At 28.1% G+C, this 13,942-nt stretch overlaps 1 protein-coding gene across 4 annotated transcripts in view; it reads left to right on the forward strand.

Annotated features, from left to right (window-relative positions):
• The window catches only part of LOC148306280 (rho guanine nucleotide exchange factor 10-like protein), a 410,152-nt gene that overhangs the window by 171,656 nt on the left and 224,554 nt on the right, over positions 1-13,942 (forward strand). For 2 of the 4 annotated variants that reach the window (XM_088265305.1, XM_088265308.1), the window contains exon 1: positions 7,816-8,114. The exons of the other annotated variants lie outside the window; for them this stretch is intronic. Coding sequence is in view for 1 of the 2 variants with exons in the window: in XM_088265308.1 (XP_088121434.1) it covers positions 8,099-8,114 (16 nt within the window). In the remaining variant the exon portion in view is untranslated. Of the gene's footprint in view, positions 1-7,815; positions 8,115-13,942 lie in introns of those variants that run through there. 4 annotated transcript variants of the gene reach the window in all.

The raw sequence follows: 13,942 nt of genomic DNA on the forward strand, positions 1-13,942 counted from the left end.
CAAATATCAAGTCACTTCTTGAACTTTTTACTGTGCAACAGATCTTTTTAGGTTAAACCTGAATGTTTTTTCTCCGTTTGAAAAATATTTCGTATATTAAAAAAAAAAAAACAAGAACTTTTTATTCATAATGCAAAAACAACGCATTCTGACTTTTGACACCACCAGACTTTAGGTTCTCATTGATCTGATCGTACCAAGTCTTTTTCGGTCGTCCTCGTTCTGTTTTCCCGCTCACATTCGCCACATATATTTTTTTAGCCATTCTCTCGTTATCCATTCGCTGCACATGTCCATACCACCGTAAAGAACTCTTTTTATTTGTATTTTTTGCTTAATTTTTTTAATATTGTTAGAAAAATTATCACAATTTGTTTAACTAACTAAATACTTCACTTTCTTGTAAAACATATTATTCTTGTTACTCTCTGCCTCCCCAAAAAAGAGACTGAGCTCTTGTGCTTGGAAAGGAACTTGATTATTTATTTATTGAACTTAATTAAGGATAAACTATTTTTTTTTTAATACGGTCATGTAAATGGCGAAGCAGATCGTACTTGACCAATTCTATAATTTACTATCTTTCTTTTTCTAAAGATCGAGTCTTTGCTGTTGCAAGCCCGATGGCATGGAATACTTTTCTTTTAAAAATTCAAACTCTTGAGGTGACATGACATTGTAAGAAGAAAAAACTTTAAACATAAATTCTGTATTCACAATTTTTTTCTTCATATTTTCTCCCATAAATTAGTTCGTAAATTTTAATTACACTGTTTTATTTAAACGCTCTTGGGACAGAATTTTAGTTGATAACTATACGCATTATTTATTTTATAATTATTATTATTATCTTTTATCATTACTTAAAAAAACATTCATAATCAGCTGCATATCATTCAATACTTTTCCTATAATTCTATTTTATGTATAAAAAAAATAGAAAAAAGAAGGCACGTATTTTTAAGTACCTCGATAATCACACGTTTCTACATCTCAATTAAAAATTGTAAAACAAAATATCTTTCAACAGTAATTAAAGAATAACGAAAAAAAAGCTATATAATAAATAAATATGTTTCTTTTGTTTTCCAAATGGGGAAAGTACATTATATTAAAAGTATATATTGAAAAACAAAACGAAAAACTTTCGCTTGGCCGATTTTTTATACATCGTAGAAAGTAATTATTAAAAATACATATATGTATGTACTTGGTGTTAAAAATGGACCTCGATTATCCGACGCGATATGAGCACATTATAAATTTATACTCCTTGTATTGCGGGCGGTACTTTCCAATCAAAAAATCACATAAATTATTAAGACAATGTAGATTTTTAACTCCGATCGTATATGAGAGAGGTTTCGTTTACGTTTCTTCACGACTAACTATTAAAAATATTGAGTAACAATGTTCGCTTAAAAATGGTTCTTGTTTAAGCGTGGACTGTATTTGTTCTCTTCTAAAGAAAGATGGTTGAATCATTTTAAGGTTTTCTTGAATGTTTTTCGCAGATATTTTGTGGCACATGTTATAAACTTTATAAAATAAAACAACTTAGCGTGGACTGTATTTGTTCTCTTCTAAAGAAAGATGGTTGAAAAATATTAAGATTTTCTTGAATTTTTTTCGCCGATACTTTGTTGCACATTTTATAAACTTTATAAAATAAAACAACTTAGCGTTGACTGTATTTGTTCTCTTCTAAAGAAAGATGATTTTTGATGAGATTTCGCAGATATTTTGTGGCACATTTTATAAAATTTATAAATTAAAACAACTTTGTTTTAACAACTTTTTATTGGTTCACTTTATCCAACCGGTTTCGTCAAGAACCTTGTCATCATCAGGGTTTATGTACTAAATTCTAAAACATTGAAATACTCATAGTTAATTACACTTCCCTTACGATACCAAAAACTTCCACGCACTCCGTACACCATATGAAAATATGATTTAAAAAAACTCCTAAATGTTGTTTTTATTGTGCATTGCGTAGCGAATACGTCAACTCCGAATGACAACTTAAAGATCATTTAAAAACCAATTAAAGATCATTTTAACACAACTTTAATATCGAATACGTCATCTCCGAATGACAACTTTGAGATAACTTTATGATTATTTTAAGGTTATTTATTGATTTGGCGTTTAATTTTAAGAACTCCATGTTAGGAATTATATTATTAGTTTTTAATTGTTTAATCAAAATCAGTGCTCATTTGCGAATACTGTGTGAAATTTCAGAATTATTGGATGACATTATTCAGTTATTCGACTCGCTACCGAAATGGTCCAGATAATTATCCTACCAAGTCTGGTAATTTATTTCTTTGGAGTTATGTTCAGTCACAAGTTTATACTAATAATCCAACAATAATTGAGCAAATAAAGGACAACATTGAACGCGCCTTTGCTGAAAAACAGCAAAATTTATATGAAAAACTAATGGAAAATTGGGTCGATAGAATGCGGTGTGTACAGTCGTGGTGCTCACATGAACGATGTTATTTTTCATATATAATGGCATAATGTATTCTTTTTTGACATCTCATCAAAGAAGAAGAAGAATATGGAAGTCTGGGTATTTACGGGGCTGACGACCGTCAAGGGCTGGTTTAAATGATCACTTTACACACGCGTAACATTCACCAATACTACCTACCCATTATTGACAACCACACTACTTAAATTATTATGTCAAAAAAAATATGAAAATAACTCCTATAATTGGAGATAATCCAGATTTGTGAACAGGTATTTGGACACACTCAAAATGTTGTAATGGCATAATGTAATCTTTCAATTACATTTTTTTTAAAATTGTTCACTGAATAATTTATGTGTTTTTTTATTTATTTTTTTAATTATACCTATCATTCGTAAACGAAACCGCTATATATATGTACAAATATATTTTATTCATTAATTAATGCTATCCTCTTACAACATATGTTTATTTACTTGCGTTTTTAATTAGTTGGTATTCGCAATACAATGAGAAACTTTCAAAAGGATTTCAGCAAGTTACAATTATTCAAATTTGATCGGACGTAATTTATATGCAACGATCTGAAAGGTTTGTTCATAATAATTACGAGGCAATATTTCGAATGTTATTAAGTGTGCTGCATGTGTGTAAGGTCAATCAATCGTGAACATGATATGTTTGTACGCGTTTAATGTCAAAATACTTAACACTTTACATGTCAACACCTTTGTTAAAAAAACTAAACGGAAATTCTTAGTTTAATTTATTTTTATCAATTTTTTTTTATTAAGTACATGACGAGCGATTCATGCTTTTTCAAGGCTTTGCTAAAAAATATTAATTCTTAAGGGTGTACTAGCAGATATGCAAATCAGTACGTGACCGGCTGCGCGAGGTGGCCACGCGTCGCTCCTCGCTTTTTTGTTTTGTAAACAAAATATTATTTTTCATCGTTTTTTAATCTCCTTACCTTTCAATTACTCTTATTTTCAAACCATATTTTGAAATTATAATTCAATACAAAGATGGTGTTCCAACAAAAAAAATCATTACGTTTAATGTTACTTGGGTTTAAATTAAATTAATATTTTCTCGCCTTAATCAAAGCCTTCTTATAAAAATATTTTCCTAAAAATTTACAAGAATCTCAAGTGTATATTTTATTATAACACAAAATAGGTAACTACTTCAGCCGCTTAGGTACTTCTAATTTAATTTATTATTTATTAAACAAGTATATGAGGTATAGAAACATACAAAAATGTTGTAAATATTGTTAAACTTCACTAGCAATTCGTTTTATAAAATGCGGTCAAAATGTTGTCAATATTTTCCCACATTTTTGTCATCATACATACGAGATGCGTTTCAAGATACGTAAGTCGATTATATAATTGATTGAATTAGTGAATGTTACACGTGTGTAAAGTGAGCACTTAAGCCAGCCTATGATGGTCGTAAACCCCGCAAATGCCCAGACTTCCATATTCTTCTCCATCTATGTATAGATGTCAAAAAATAATACGATAATCTTAATTTTTTTTGGCCAATCAACTTTTGGGCAACCGATATGTAAATAACTATATTTTATGACGGGCTTGTCGCAAAAAATCGACATTGACGGGTTACCACGTTAGTGATTATTTTATCCTTTATATGGCCATACCATTGCAGCATGCACCGCCATAAATAAAAGCTCATTGCATATCCTGTATATTTATGTAATGTGTAATTAATACTCTAATTATTTGCCTTTTATTTTCAGGTAAGTAAGGCGCCTTATATATCTGCAATTTACTGCCTCATTTCTTTACGGCTTAATCGGTAAGAAACAATTATAATTAATTTCTGATTGAATTTTAATATCCCAAAAATGATATATGCGACATTTGCGATAGCGTGTACTTATATTTTACGTGCTGCTATTTCAAATAATTAAGTTTTTTTAAGCAATTGAAATTAAATAGCATTGCTTTAATTCGAAATAATGTATTGTAATAGTGCAACATTTATTTGACTTTTGATCAAATACGGTGCATTGATTAGTACAATAAATAGTTTTAAGATTCATCTTTTTAAAAAAAAATGTATTTGCGTTATTCCAGGAAGTAAAGTAATTTAAATTTAAAACTAACTAACTAACTAACCAACTAACTAATCATCACGCCGCTTCCCCGCAGGGGTAGGCAGAGAGAATCGAACGCCACACCACTCTGTCTTTGCAAACATTCTTTGCCTCTTCTACATTCATGCATCTCCTCATACATACCCGACGATTATTACGACTCCTGACCCGGCCGCTTTCAAGTATTTTACATACCTGATTGTGCCAAGTTTTCCTCGGTCGTCCTCTGCTTCTTTTTCCAACTACATTCCCCTCATAAATTTGTTTAACCGTTCTTTCTTCACTCATACGCTCCACATGTCCAAACCATCTCAACACACCTTTCTTAATTTTATCGATAATACTTATCTCAGCCTTACATTCTTTCCTTATTTCATCATTCGAACATCTATCAAACATCGTTTTGCCACACATTCGTCTGAGGGATCGCATTTCGACTGCATTCAGTCTGCTTTCATCCTTCTTTTGCCAACTCCATGCTTCGCTTCCATACATAAGGGTTGGAACCAGAACTCCATTGTGTACTGCCAGTTTAGCTTCCGCTGATAGATTTTTATTTGCTAAAACTGATTTTAGTGCACCATTCACTCTGTTCTCAGCATAAAACTAACTAATTAAGTTAATTAACTGCAGTGGTAGGCAGAGAGAATAGAACGCCATACAACTCTGACTTTACAAACATTCTTCGCTTCTTCCGCATTTATGCATCTTTTCATACATACCCGCCGATTATTGGTGAAATGAAACCATAAATGTCTCCAGTGAATTCAAGTACTATGTTTTCCAATTTGAACAATATATGTATATAGAAGTTCCAAGAATGTGAGTTGTGTAGATGTCAATCATGGTTTAAATTGGATTGGTGAATGTCAGACATGTGTAAAGTGATCACTTAAACCAGCCTATGACGGTCGTAAGCCCCGTAAATGCCCAGATTTCCATATTATTCTTCATCTTTGTTGAGATGTCATAAAATAATATAAAAAAGAACCCTCAATTGGAGATAATCCAGATTTGTGAACAAGTATTTGGACACATTTAAAATGTTCAAAAACACATGTGAAAAATATCTATTATACATTTAACCATTTTTCATTATCTGTAATGAAATTTTAAAACCGATACACTGTTAACGTGAGATGGTTTTGGCCAGTTTTGGTTTGAACCGATTTACATGTTGCTCCCTATGAGATTACCGGGTAGTAGTTCTGTTACTTTAAAGCAATACAGCAACCTTGTACCTTGAGTGTCGTAGATGCAATAAGTAAAAAGCTTTTTGTCGGAAGTTCCGTATCATCCGGCCGGAAACGGAGAGATTATTATTAGGGAAACGCCCCCCGCCGGCGCTGCTCGGTTTCGGGCTCCGGCAGTTCGGGTAGGTACCTAGTACCTACCTGCCCAAGTACCTACCCGCTTTCCTAACGCTAGGTACTGGTGTAAACACTTTGGTGCCCTGCACACCCCTGTAGCGGCGGCTATTTGTGTATTGTGTCCGTGTGTTGGTGAATCTTATTATGTTGTGGACAGACAATGTTCCCGTCTGGGGCATGGATTTCCATTGAAGGGTCCAAGTGTAAAAAAATTTATTCAATACGTCCTGAAGGTTCCATCAAGCTTTAATCTGTAGCGAGTGTTTTTGCCTATAATTTTTACTCGTGAATTGCATAAAAATTGTAGTCATTTTAAACACCCAATAATTATTTATAGATTTTGCGTTTGATTTGTAGAACTCCATTTTAATTTATGTATTCAATGTTAAATTTTGTCCGCCTCCATGGTGTAATGGTCAGTGCGTTTAGCTACCGTGCTGGAGGTCCCAGGTTCGAGTCCCAGGGGGGGTGAGAATAAATATTAGGGATTTTACACTCTAATATTTATTTAATATTACTCTGGACTGGTCCCTGAAGCGCAGGAGTGATCACATTGCCTTCATATAATATAATTATCGATCAAGATAACATTGCGTTAATACGATGCAGTGCCCTATGCACCATTGGGTGCGGATAAGGGTTAAAATTAAATGTTAAATCAAACACAGATTTATTTGAGTCTACTACGTTGTATTTTACTGTTAAAAAAACACATAAAAATCAATTTTGTGACAATTGTATCGCCTAGTTATGGCATTTTCAAAAGAATGTCTTGTTTTTCGAATGTCATTTTTTGACATGATTTTTATGTGTTTTTTTAACAAAAAATTCAACTTCCTACACTCAAAAAATCAGTGTTTGATATAACATGGAGTTGGCAAAAGAATGGTGAATGTAGGCTGAATGCAATCGACATGCAATCTCTCAGACAAAGGCGCGGCAAAACGATGTATGATAGAAGTTCGAATCGTGAAATAAGGAACGAGTGCAAGGCTGAGGAAAAAATATTTCCTTTTATCACCATTTGAACATCTATCATACGTCGTTTTGCCGCACAATCGTCTAAGAATTCATTGAATCAATTGCAATGTTAAAAATCGAGTTATTGCATAAGAGTAGCAATATATATTTTTAATATATGTTTTTAAATTTTTCGAACTCTTTTTTTTAATTAAAACAAATATGATTCCTTAATTACTTTAGAAATGTCATATTTTATGCAAACAGTATTTTATTACTTGATTTATTTGAATTACTTTTATAAGAGGCCTTGCCATTTTCATATTTGTGTGCAATTCTTCATACGTCCGCGTAATTTTATAAATGTCTTTATCCACATTTTTTTCTGATTTATTACGATATTAAAATTCGACTTCCTCGTATTTATTTTGGCGCATTTAGAGGACGCATATTGTTACCTTTGATGTCAAAATCATTCGCCGATTAATTTATGTGCCTAGGTACCTACCGTAATTGATAAATAAAACTTTCTTCTTTATAAATGTGCATTCGGCCAATATATATTCGATTCGGCTTATAAACGTCATTGAATTTATTTAAATCTGTCCAATTAAATGAAAAAAGAAACATTAGATAATGAAACGTTCATATTTTTGTTGAAGACGCCTGGCCCAGACATTTCATAGACTGACTTAAAATTTCTCACGCATTTACAGCACATTCGATTTAAATTTATAAAAAAAACGTATCAATAACTCCACGTATTATTTTACAACGTACATATCAAATGTATCTTTTTATGAACCGCTAGATACTAAAAGCCAAGCTTTTGGAATTTCCGGCTCGACCGAGAGAACCAATTTTAGTTCAGTCTTCAGCCGCTAGTCGCGCGGTACGGTCGTCTCGAGTGCGATGGAAGCTCCTTCTGTATTGTTTTTATTCGCATATTAATATTTTGAAGTGCATAATTGTCACCGCATTTGTCACGTTGATTCTTAGTAATTATTTTGAGAGTATTGTTTCGTTGAACAGGATTTATTGTGGTGGAATTTTGAAAAGTTTGCAAGACAAATATGCAAGTGACATGTGTTAGTGACTGTGCCTGAGAATTTCGGGAAATACCTATAAAGTGCATAAGGGATTCATAGTTCGATGGACACTGCTATATGTACGTAATATAAAAAATATATCTAAGTTATGTGTAATCAAAAGCACGAGTTAAACAATAATCATACCATTTTTACTGTATTTTTTCACCATGGTCTTATTTCGTATTGCATGTTTTTTTTTATTAATTTTAGTAGATAACAACAGTATTTAATTAAATAATTTTTAAATACCATTATGTTTTTAATTAAAAAATGAAGTTATACTATTGCACAAAGACAGTATTATGATGAATTCTATGATTTTCTAGATCCGTGCATGATTTTATTTTGCTGAAAATTTTAAAAAGTACAAAGATTAGTTCGTAGTTAAGGAATATTAGTTTTTAAAAAATGGTGCACTGTTTGTTTTGATAAATTTTTTACTTATTAAGTAAAGTTCTTTTAGTAATCATTATTATAATTATTTGGTACTTATAATTACTTATGACTTATATGTATTGTATATGCAGGCTAAATACCTGTTGTCATAGACGAAAACTATGTGTTTTATTTCATTTTTATTGTTATAAGTATTTAATTGTTTTGAAAAATATGAGCAGATACTGTATACTCCTCTTCGGTTTTAAACTGCGTTTTATAGCAAAATCACGAATAGCTTTTAAATAAAAATAATACATAATAAAACATTTAAATCTTTGATAGATTTTTGCTTGTTTCTATTTAAATGATTTGTTTGTTGATAGAAAATATATAAAATTTAAGAAATAAATATAAAATAAATTATAAACAAGTTTTCCAGTGTGTTCAAATATTTGTACACGATATATAAATGTATATATATATATATATATATATATATATATATATATATATATATATATATATATATATATATATATGTGTGTGTGTGTGTGTGTGTGTCTAAATAAATGGTTTAATTACTCTGTCGATTAAACCATTTATGTGTGGTCTTGTTTGTCTATCGGCAAATTAAAAGATTTTATAAATGTAAAGATTTTTTCTTATCGTTTTTCACATCCTGTGTTTAGTTTTATTATTGTAGATTATTAAATATATTTATGGTGTCATCTTTTATTACATTTTACATAATCTTTAATTTCTTCCTTTGAATTGAATTCTATCAAGACGTCAATAAAAAACATTTACTAGTCATTTTTTGTGAACAGAGTTCGACTTTGATTAAGTATCGAAATATTTTGAATGAAAATGTTTTTTTTTCTTTTATACGACGATTTTTTTTAGAGAGAATCGTGAATTTTCACATCACAATGCTTTTATAATATGTAAGAGCTGTTTTTGTATCAAAATCTGATTCGTAAATCGTTAATTATTTCCTAATTCATACATAGCAAGATATTTTTATTACTGTAAATTAAAACCACGCTTTGTGGTAAATTTCTTTACTTTTGTGACAGCCTGTTCGCCTTTTATATCATATCGAGTATCATCAAACTGTCATTTTTTTTTAAAATTCATACTAAAAAAAGTCATTCTTGAAATTTTACAAAGTAACCACTAATTTAATAAATAAATATAAAGCTACTTTTTTAAATTATGTGTATTATATGTATATGTATATATATATATATATATATATATATATATATATATATATATATATATATATATATATATATATATATATATATATATATATATATATATATATATATATATATATATATATATATATATATATATATATATATATATATATATATATATATATATATATATATATATATATATATATATATATATATATATATATATATATATATATATATATATATATATATATATATATATATATATATATATATATATATATATATATATATATATATATATATATATATATATATATATATATATATATATATATATATATATATATATATATATATATATATATATATATATATATATATATATATATATATATATATATATATATATATATATATATATATATATATATATATATATATATATATATATATATATATATATATATATATATATATATATATATATATATATATATATATATATATATATATATATATATATATATATATATATATATATATATATATATATATATATATATATATATATATATATATATATATATATATATATATATATATATATATATATATATATATATATATATATATATATATATATATATATATATATATATATATATATATATATATATATATATATATATATATATATATATATATATATATATATATATATATATATATATATATATATATATATATATATATATATATATATATATATATATATATATATATATATATATATATATATATATATATATATATATATATATATATATATATATATATATATATATATATATATATATATATATATATATATATATATATATATATACATATACATATATAATTGACATCTCAACATAGATGAAGAAGAATATGGAAGTCTTGGCATTTACGGGGCTTACGACCGTCATAGGCTGGTTTAAACGACCACTTTACACACGTGTGACATTCACCAATTCTACCCATGTAGAGCGGGTGCGGAGAAAAGATGAGGCAACAAATTATTACGCCTTCCTCTCGATCTTCTTGCGCTGGAGAGTAGTGTGGCGTTCTATTCTCTCTAGCTACCCCTGCGGTGAAGTGGCGTGATGTTTATTAGTCAAAAAAAATAAACAACATCTCTAGATATCGCATGGTACTCGCGTTTTCACTTTGATTTGATTTACACACAATACATTTTACTTTTACTGCCGCGGTGTACGAATGGCTTTGGTCTCCAATATCTCTTCTTCACTGTGGGAAAATCGCCCGTCCAAATTAAATATGCCCAGATGGGTAGAGTTTCTCCGAGGCTGGGCCGCAAACGGCGGCCAATTATGCCCGGCGATTTCAATGCCAATAGCCCAGGGATCGGACCACCTCTTCGACCAAAAGAGCCAAAATTTAGTACTAAAATGGTTTGAAATTTTTCGTGGAGATAATTTTTATTTATTGATGCTTAATTTGTAGAATTTCAAGTAATCAATACCTCGTATCTTAATTTTCTTTAAACTCAAGTAACATTTATCGTAATTGATTTTTTCTTCTTCTTAAAACACCGTTTTTGTTGTGAAATATTATTCTTCTAAAGTAATATATAGTTTTGTAGAGAAATCAATGGTACCTTTTGATATTCAACGATTTATGAATTTTATTTTGCTTTTTAAATTTATTAAGTAAAAAAGACAGTAAAACTAATGACAAATTTATTTTCTTATTTAAACATATTGCATTTATTGTATAATATTCCCGAGGAGTAATTTCCATTACTCAATTTTAAACATGAAATTAAGGTTAACAAGACTGAAAAACAGAGAAACTGAAAAAAAGTTACAAACAAGAAAACAGGCAGAAACGTGAAATATTAATATATTTGCTGTCGGGTTGTTGTCCCGTGGTTGACTCTTTAGTCAGCGTTTGGGAGTTCGAACCTACTCTACCACAATATGATACCTATTTTAATAATGAGCTGCTTAAGCTCACAGAAATAGTATGAAATTTAAGTATATTTGTAAATGATAAAAACACAAATATTTTTCTTTTATTAATAAAAAAATAAATAAAGCAATAAAATTCTAATCTTTTATGCAAAGACTTATTTAAAATATCAAAATTTCCGTAAAAAGTGTCATATTTTGAATGCGACAAAGAAAGAGCCATACGTTGCCGACCCCTGCAATAGTCGATACTAGTGCGGTTGGTGACCAAACTCTTCGTTTCGTTTCGGGCTATTGTGCCCGGCTGGGATCGGGTTCACTTTCAAGAGATCGCCGATTCGTCTGTATTCTACATACACACACACGACCGCAGAGAGCCATCAACTGCACGTGAACTTTATTGGTTTTGATTTGACTTTATTCGCACGGTATCTCGATCGGCGGCAAAAAACTGTGTCCCACATTATCGATATTCAATTATAACTTCTTCTACTATTCTTATTTTAACTATGTGTAAGTACCTTTACCTTTCGTTAAAAAAATCTATATAAATAATTATACAATATATATACATATATATATATATATATATATATATATATATATATATATATATATATATATATATATATATATATATATATATATATATATATATATATATAGTATATATATATATATAAATATATATATATATATATATATATATATATATATATATATATATATATATATATATATATATATGTATTTATATATATAAATATATATATATATATATATATATATATATATATATATATATATATATATATATATATATATATATATATATATATATATATATATATATATATTTATATATATAAATATATATATATATATATATATATATATATATATATATATATATATATATATATAATATATATATATATATATATATAAATATATATATATATATATATATATAAAATATATATTTATTTATTTTTTAGTACAGTACAGTATAAGTTCTTAAAACAACACGCTACAATGCTTCCCAAAGAAAAAGATGAAGAAGACATTTTTTTTAATTTTTGTTGGCAGTCACCCAGTGAAAGGATGTTTCTGCCAGTGTCAAGTATTAATAAGGAAGACTTAAATAACGATATAAATTCTTATTTTTTATTCCTGGAACCTAATAATAATTCGAGAATCTGGTATTAAATAATAATTGGAATAAAAATCAATTATAATAATCAATTCTTTTTTACAGTATTATTTATACATTTAAAGCTTAATTTCTGTCAGTTAAATACATTTTATAAATAAAGTATCTCAAAGAATACTTCGATATTATTATAATTTATATTTGAAGCACTAACTTTGTGATTTTCCATTTTATAATAAAAATGTAAGTTTGTTTTAAAATCACTATAAATATTTTATTATAACTTAATTATAATGTCTACCGGTTTTGAAGCTAACCGCTTCTCGAAACCGGTAGACATTATAATTATGTTAAAATAAAATATTTATAGTAATTTTAAAACAAAGTTACATTTTAATTATTCAATATTATGGTTTAATACTTTATTAATTCTTAACGATAAGCTTGTCATTTTAAAGCGCCATTGAGGTAATATTTTATCAAAATGGCGCTAAGTTTATAAATTACCAATTAATTAAAAGATTATTGTGAATATTGAAATAACATTGAATTGAAACAAATAATACTTGATTGAAAGACGTTGGGAAATTTCACCAGCTAATTTCAACACTTTTTTTTTCTTGACCAAAATGAGTCATTCGGTATCAAAGGGGTTAATGTGTTTGCAATTTACCAACAATGGACATTTACATTAATGATTATTAGTTTCGCATACGTATACAAGAAACCGCAACAAATCTTTATTCGTAATTATGATATTCGTTTGTGCAACTCAAATGCACGTTGTGAACTTCTTTTGTCTTAGTAAGAAAATAATCAGCCTCTATGGTGTAGCGGTTACCGCGTTACCACCATGTTGAGGTCCCTGGTTCGATTCAATATTGAAATAATTGTTTTTTACCCTAATCCTTATGATATAAACGATGTTAGTGATGCATTTTTCTCAGATAATAGCTAACCTTGGGAACTTTTTGACTATTTCAAGTTTACACTTGTCAATCTTTAAGTTACAGGCCATAATATAAGTTGACGACAGTCAAAAGTCTGGCTTCTCCTGAGAAGTTTTACGTTTACCTATAACTGAGCAAATGCTGAGAAGTTCCTGATTGGCCCACACTAGATTATCTCCCCGTTCCCAACAAAGATTAAAATAAAACGTCTTTTTTCTAAGCTAGAAGAAACAAAATTCC

Source organism: Brachycentrus maculatus, unplaced genomic scaffold, assembly GCF_059751285.1.
Source record: "Brachycentrus maculatus isolate JH-2025_06_01 unplaced genomic scaffold, ASM5975128v1 h1tg000244l, whole genome shotgun sequence".
Classification (NCBI taxonomy): domain Eukaryota; kingdom Metazoa; phylum Arthropoda; class Insecta; order Trichoptera; family Brachycentridae; genus Brachycentrus; species Brachycentrus maculatus.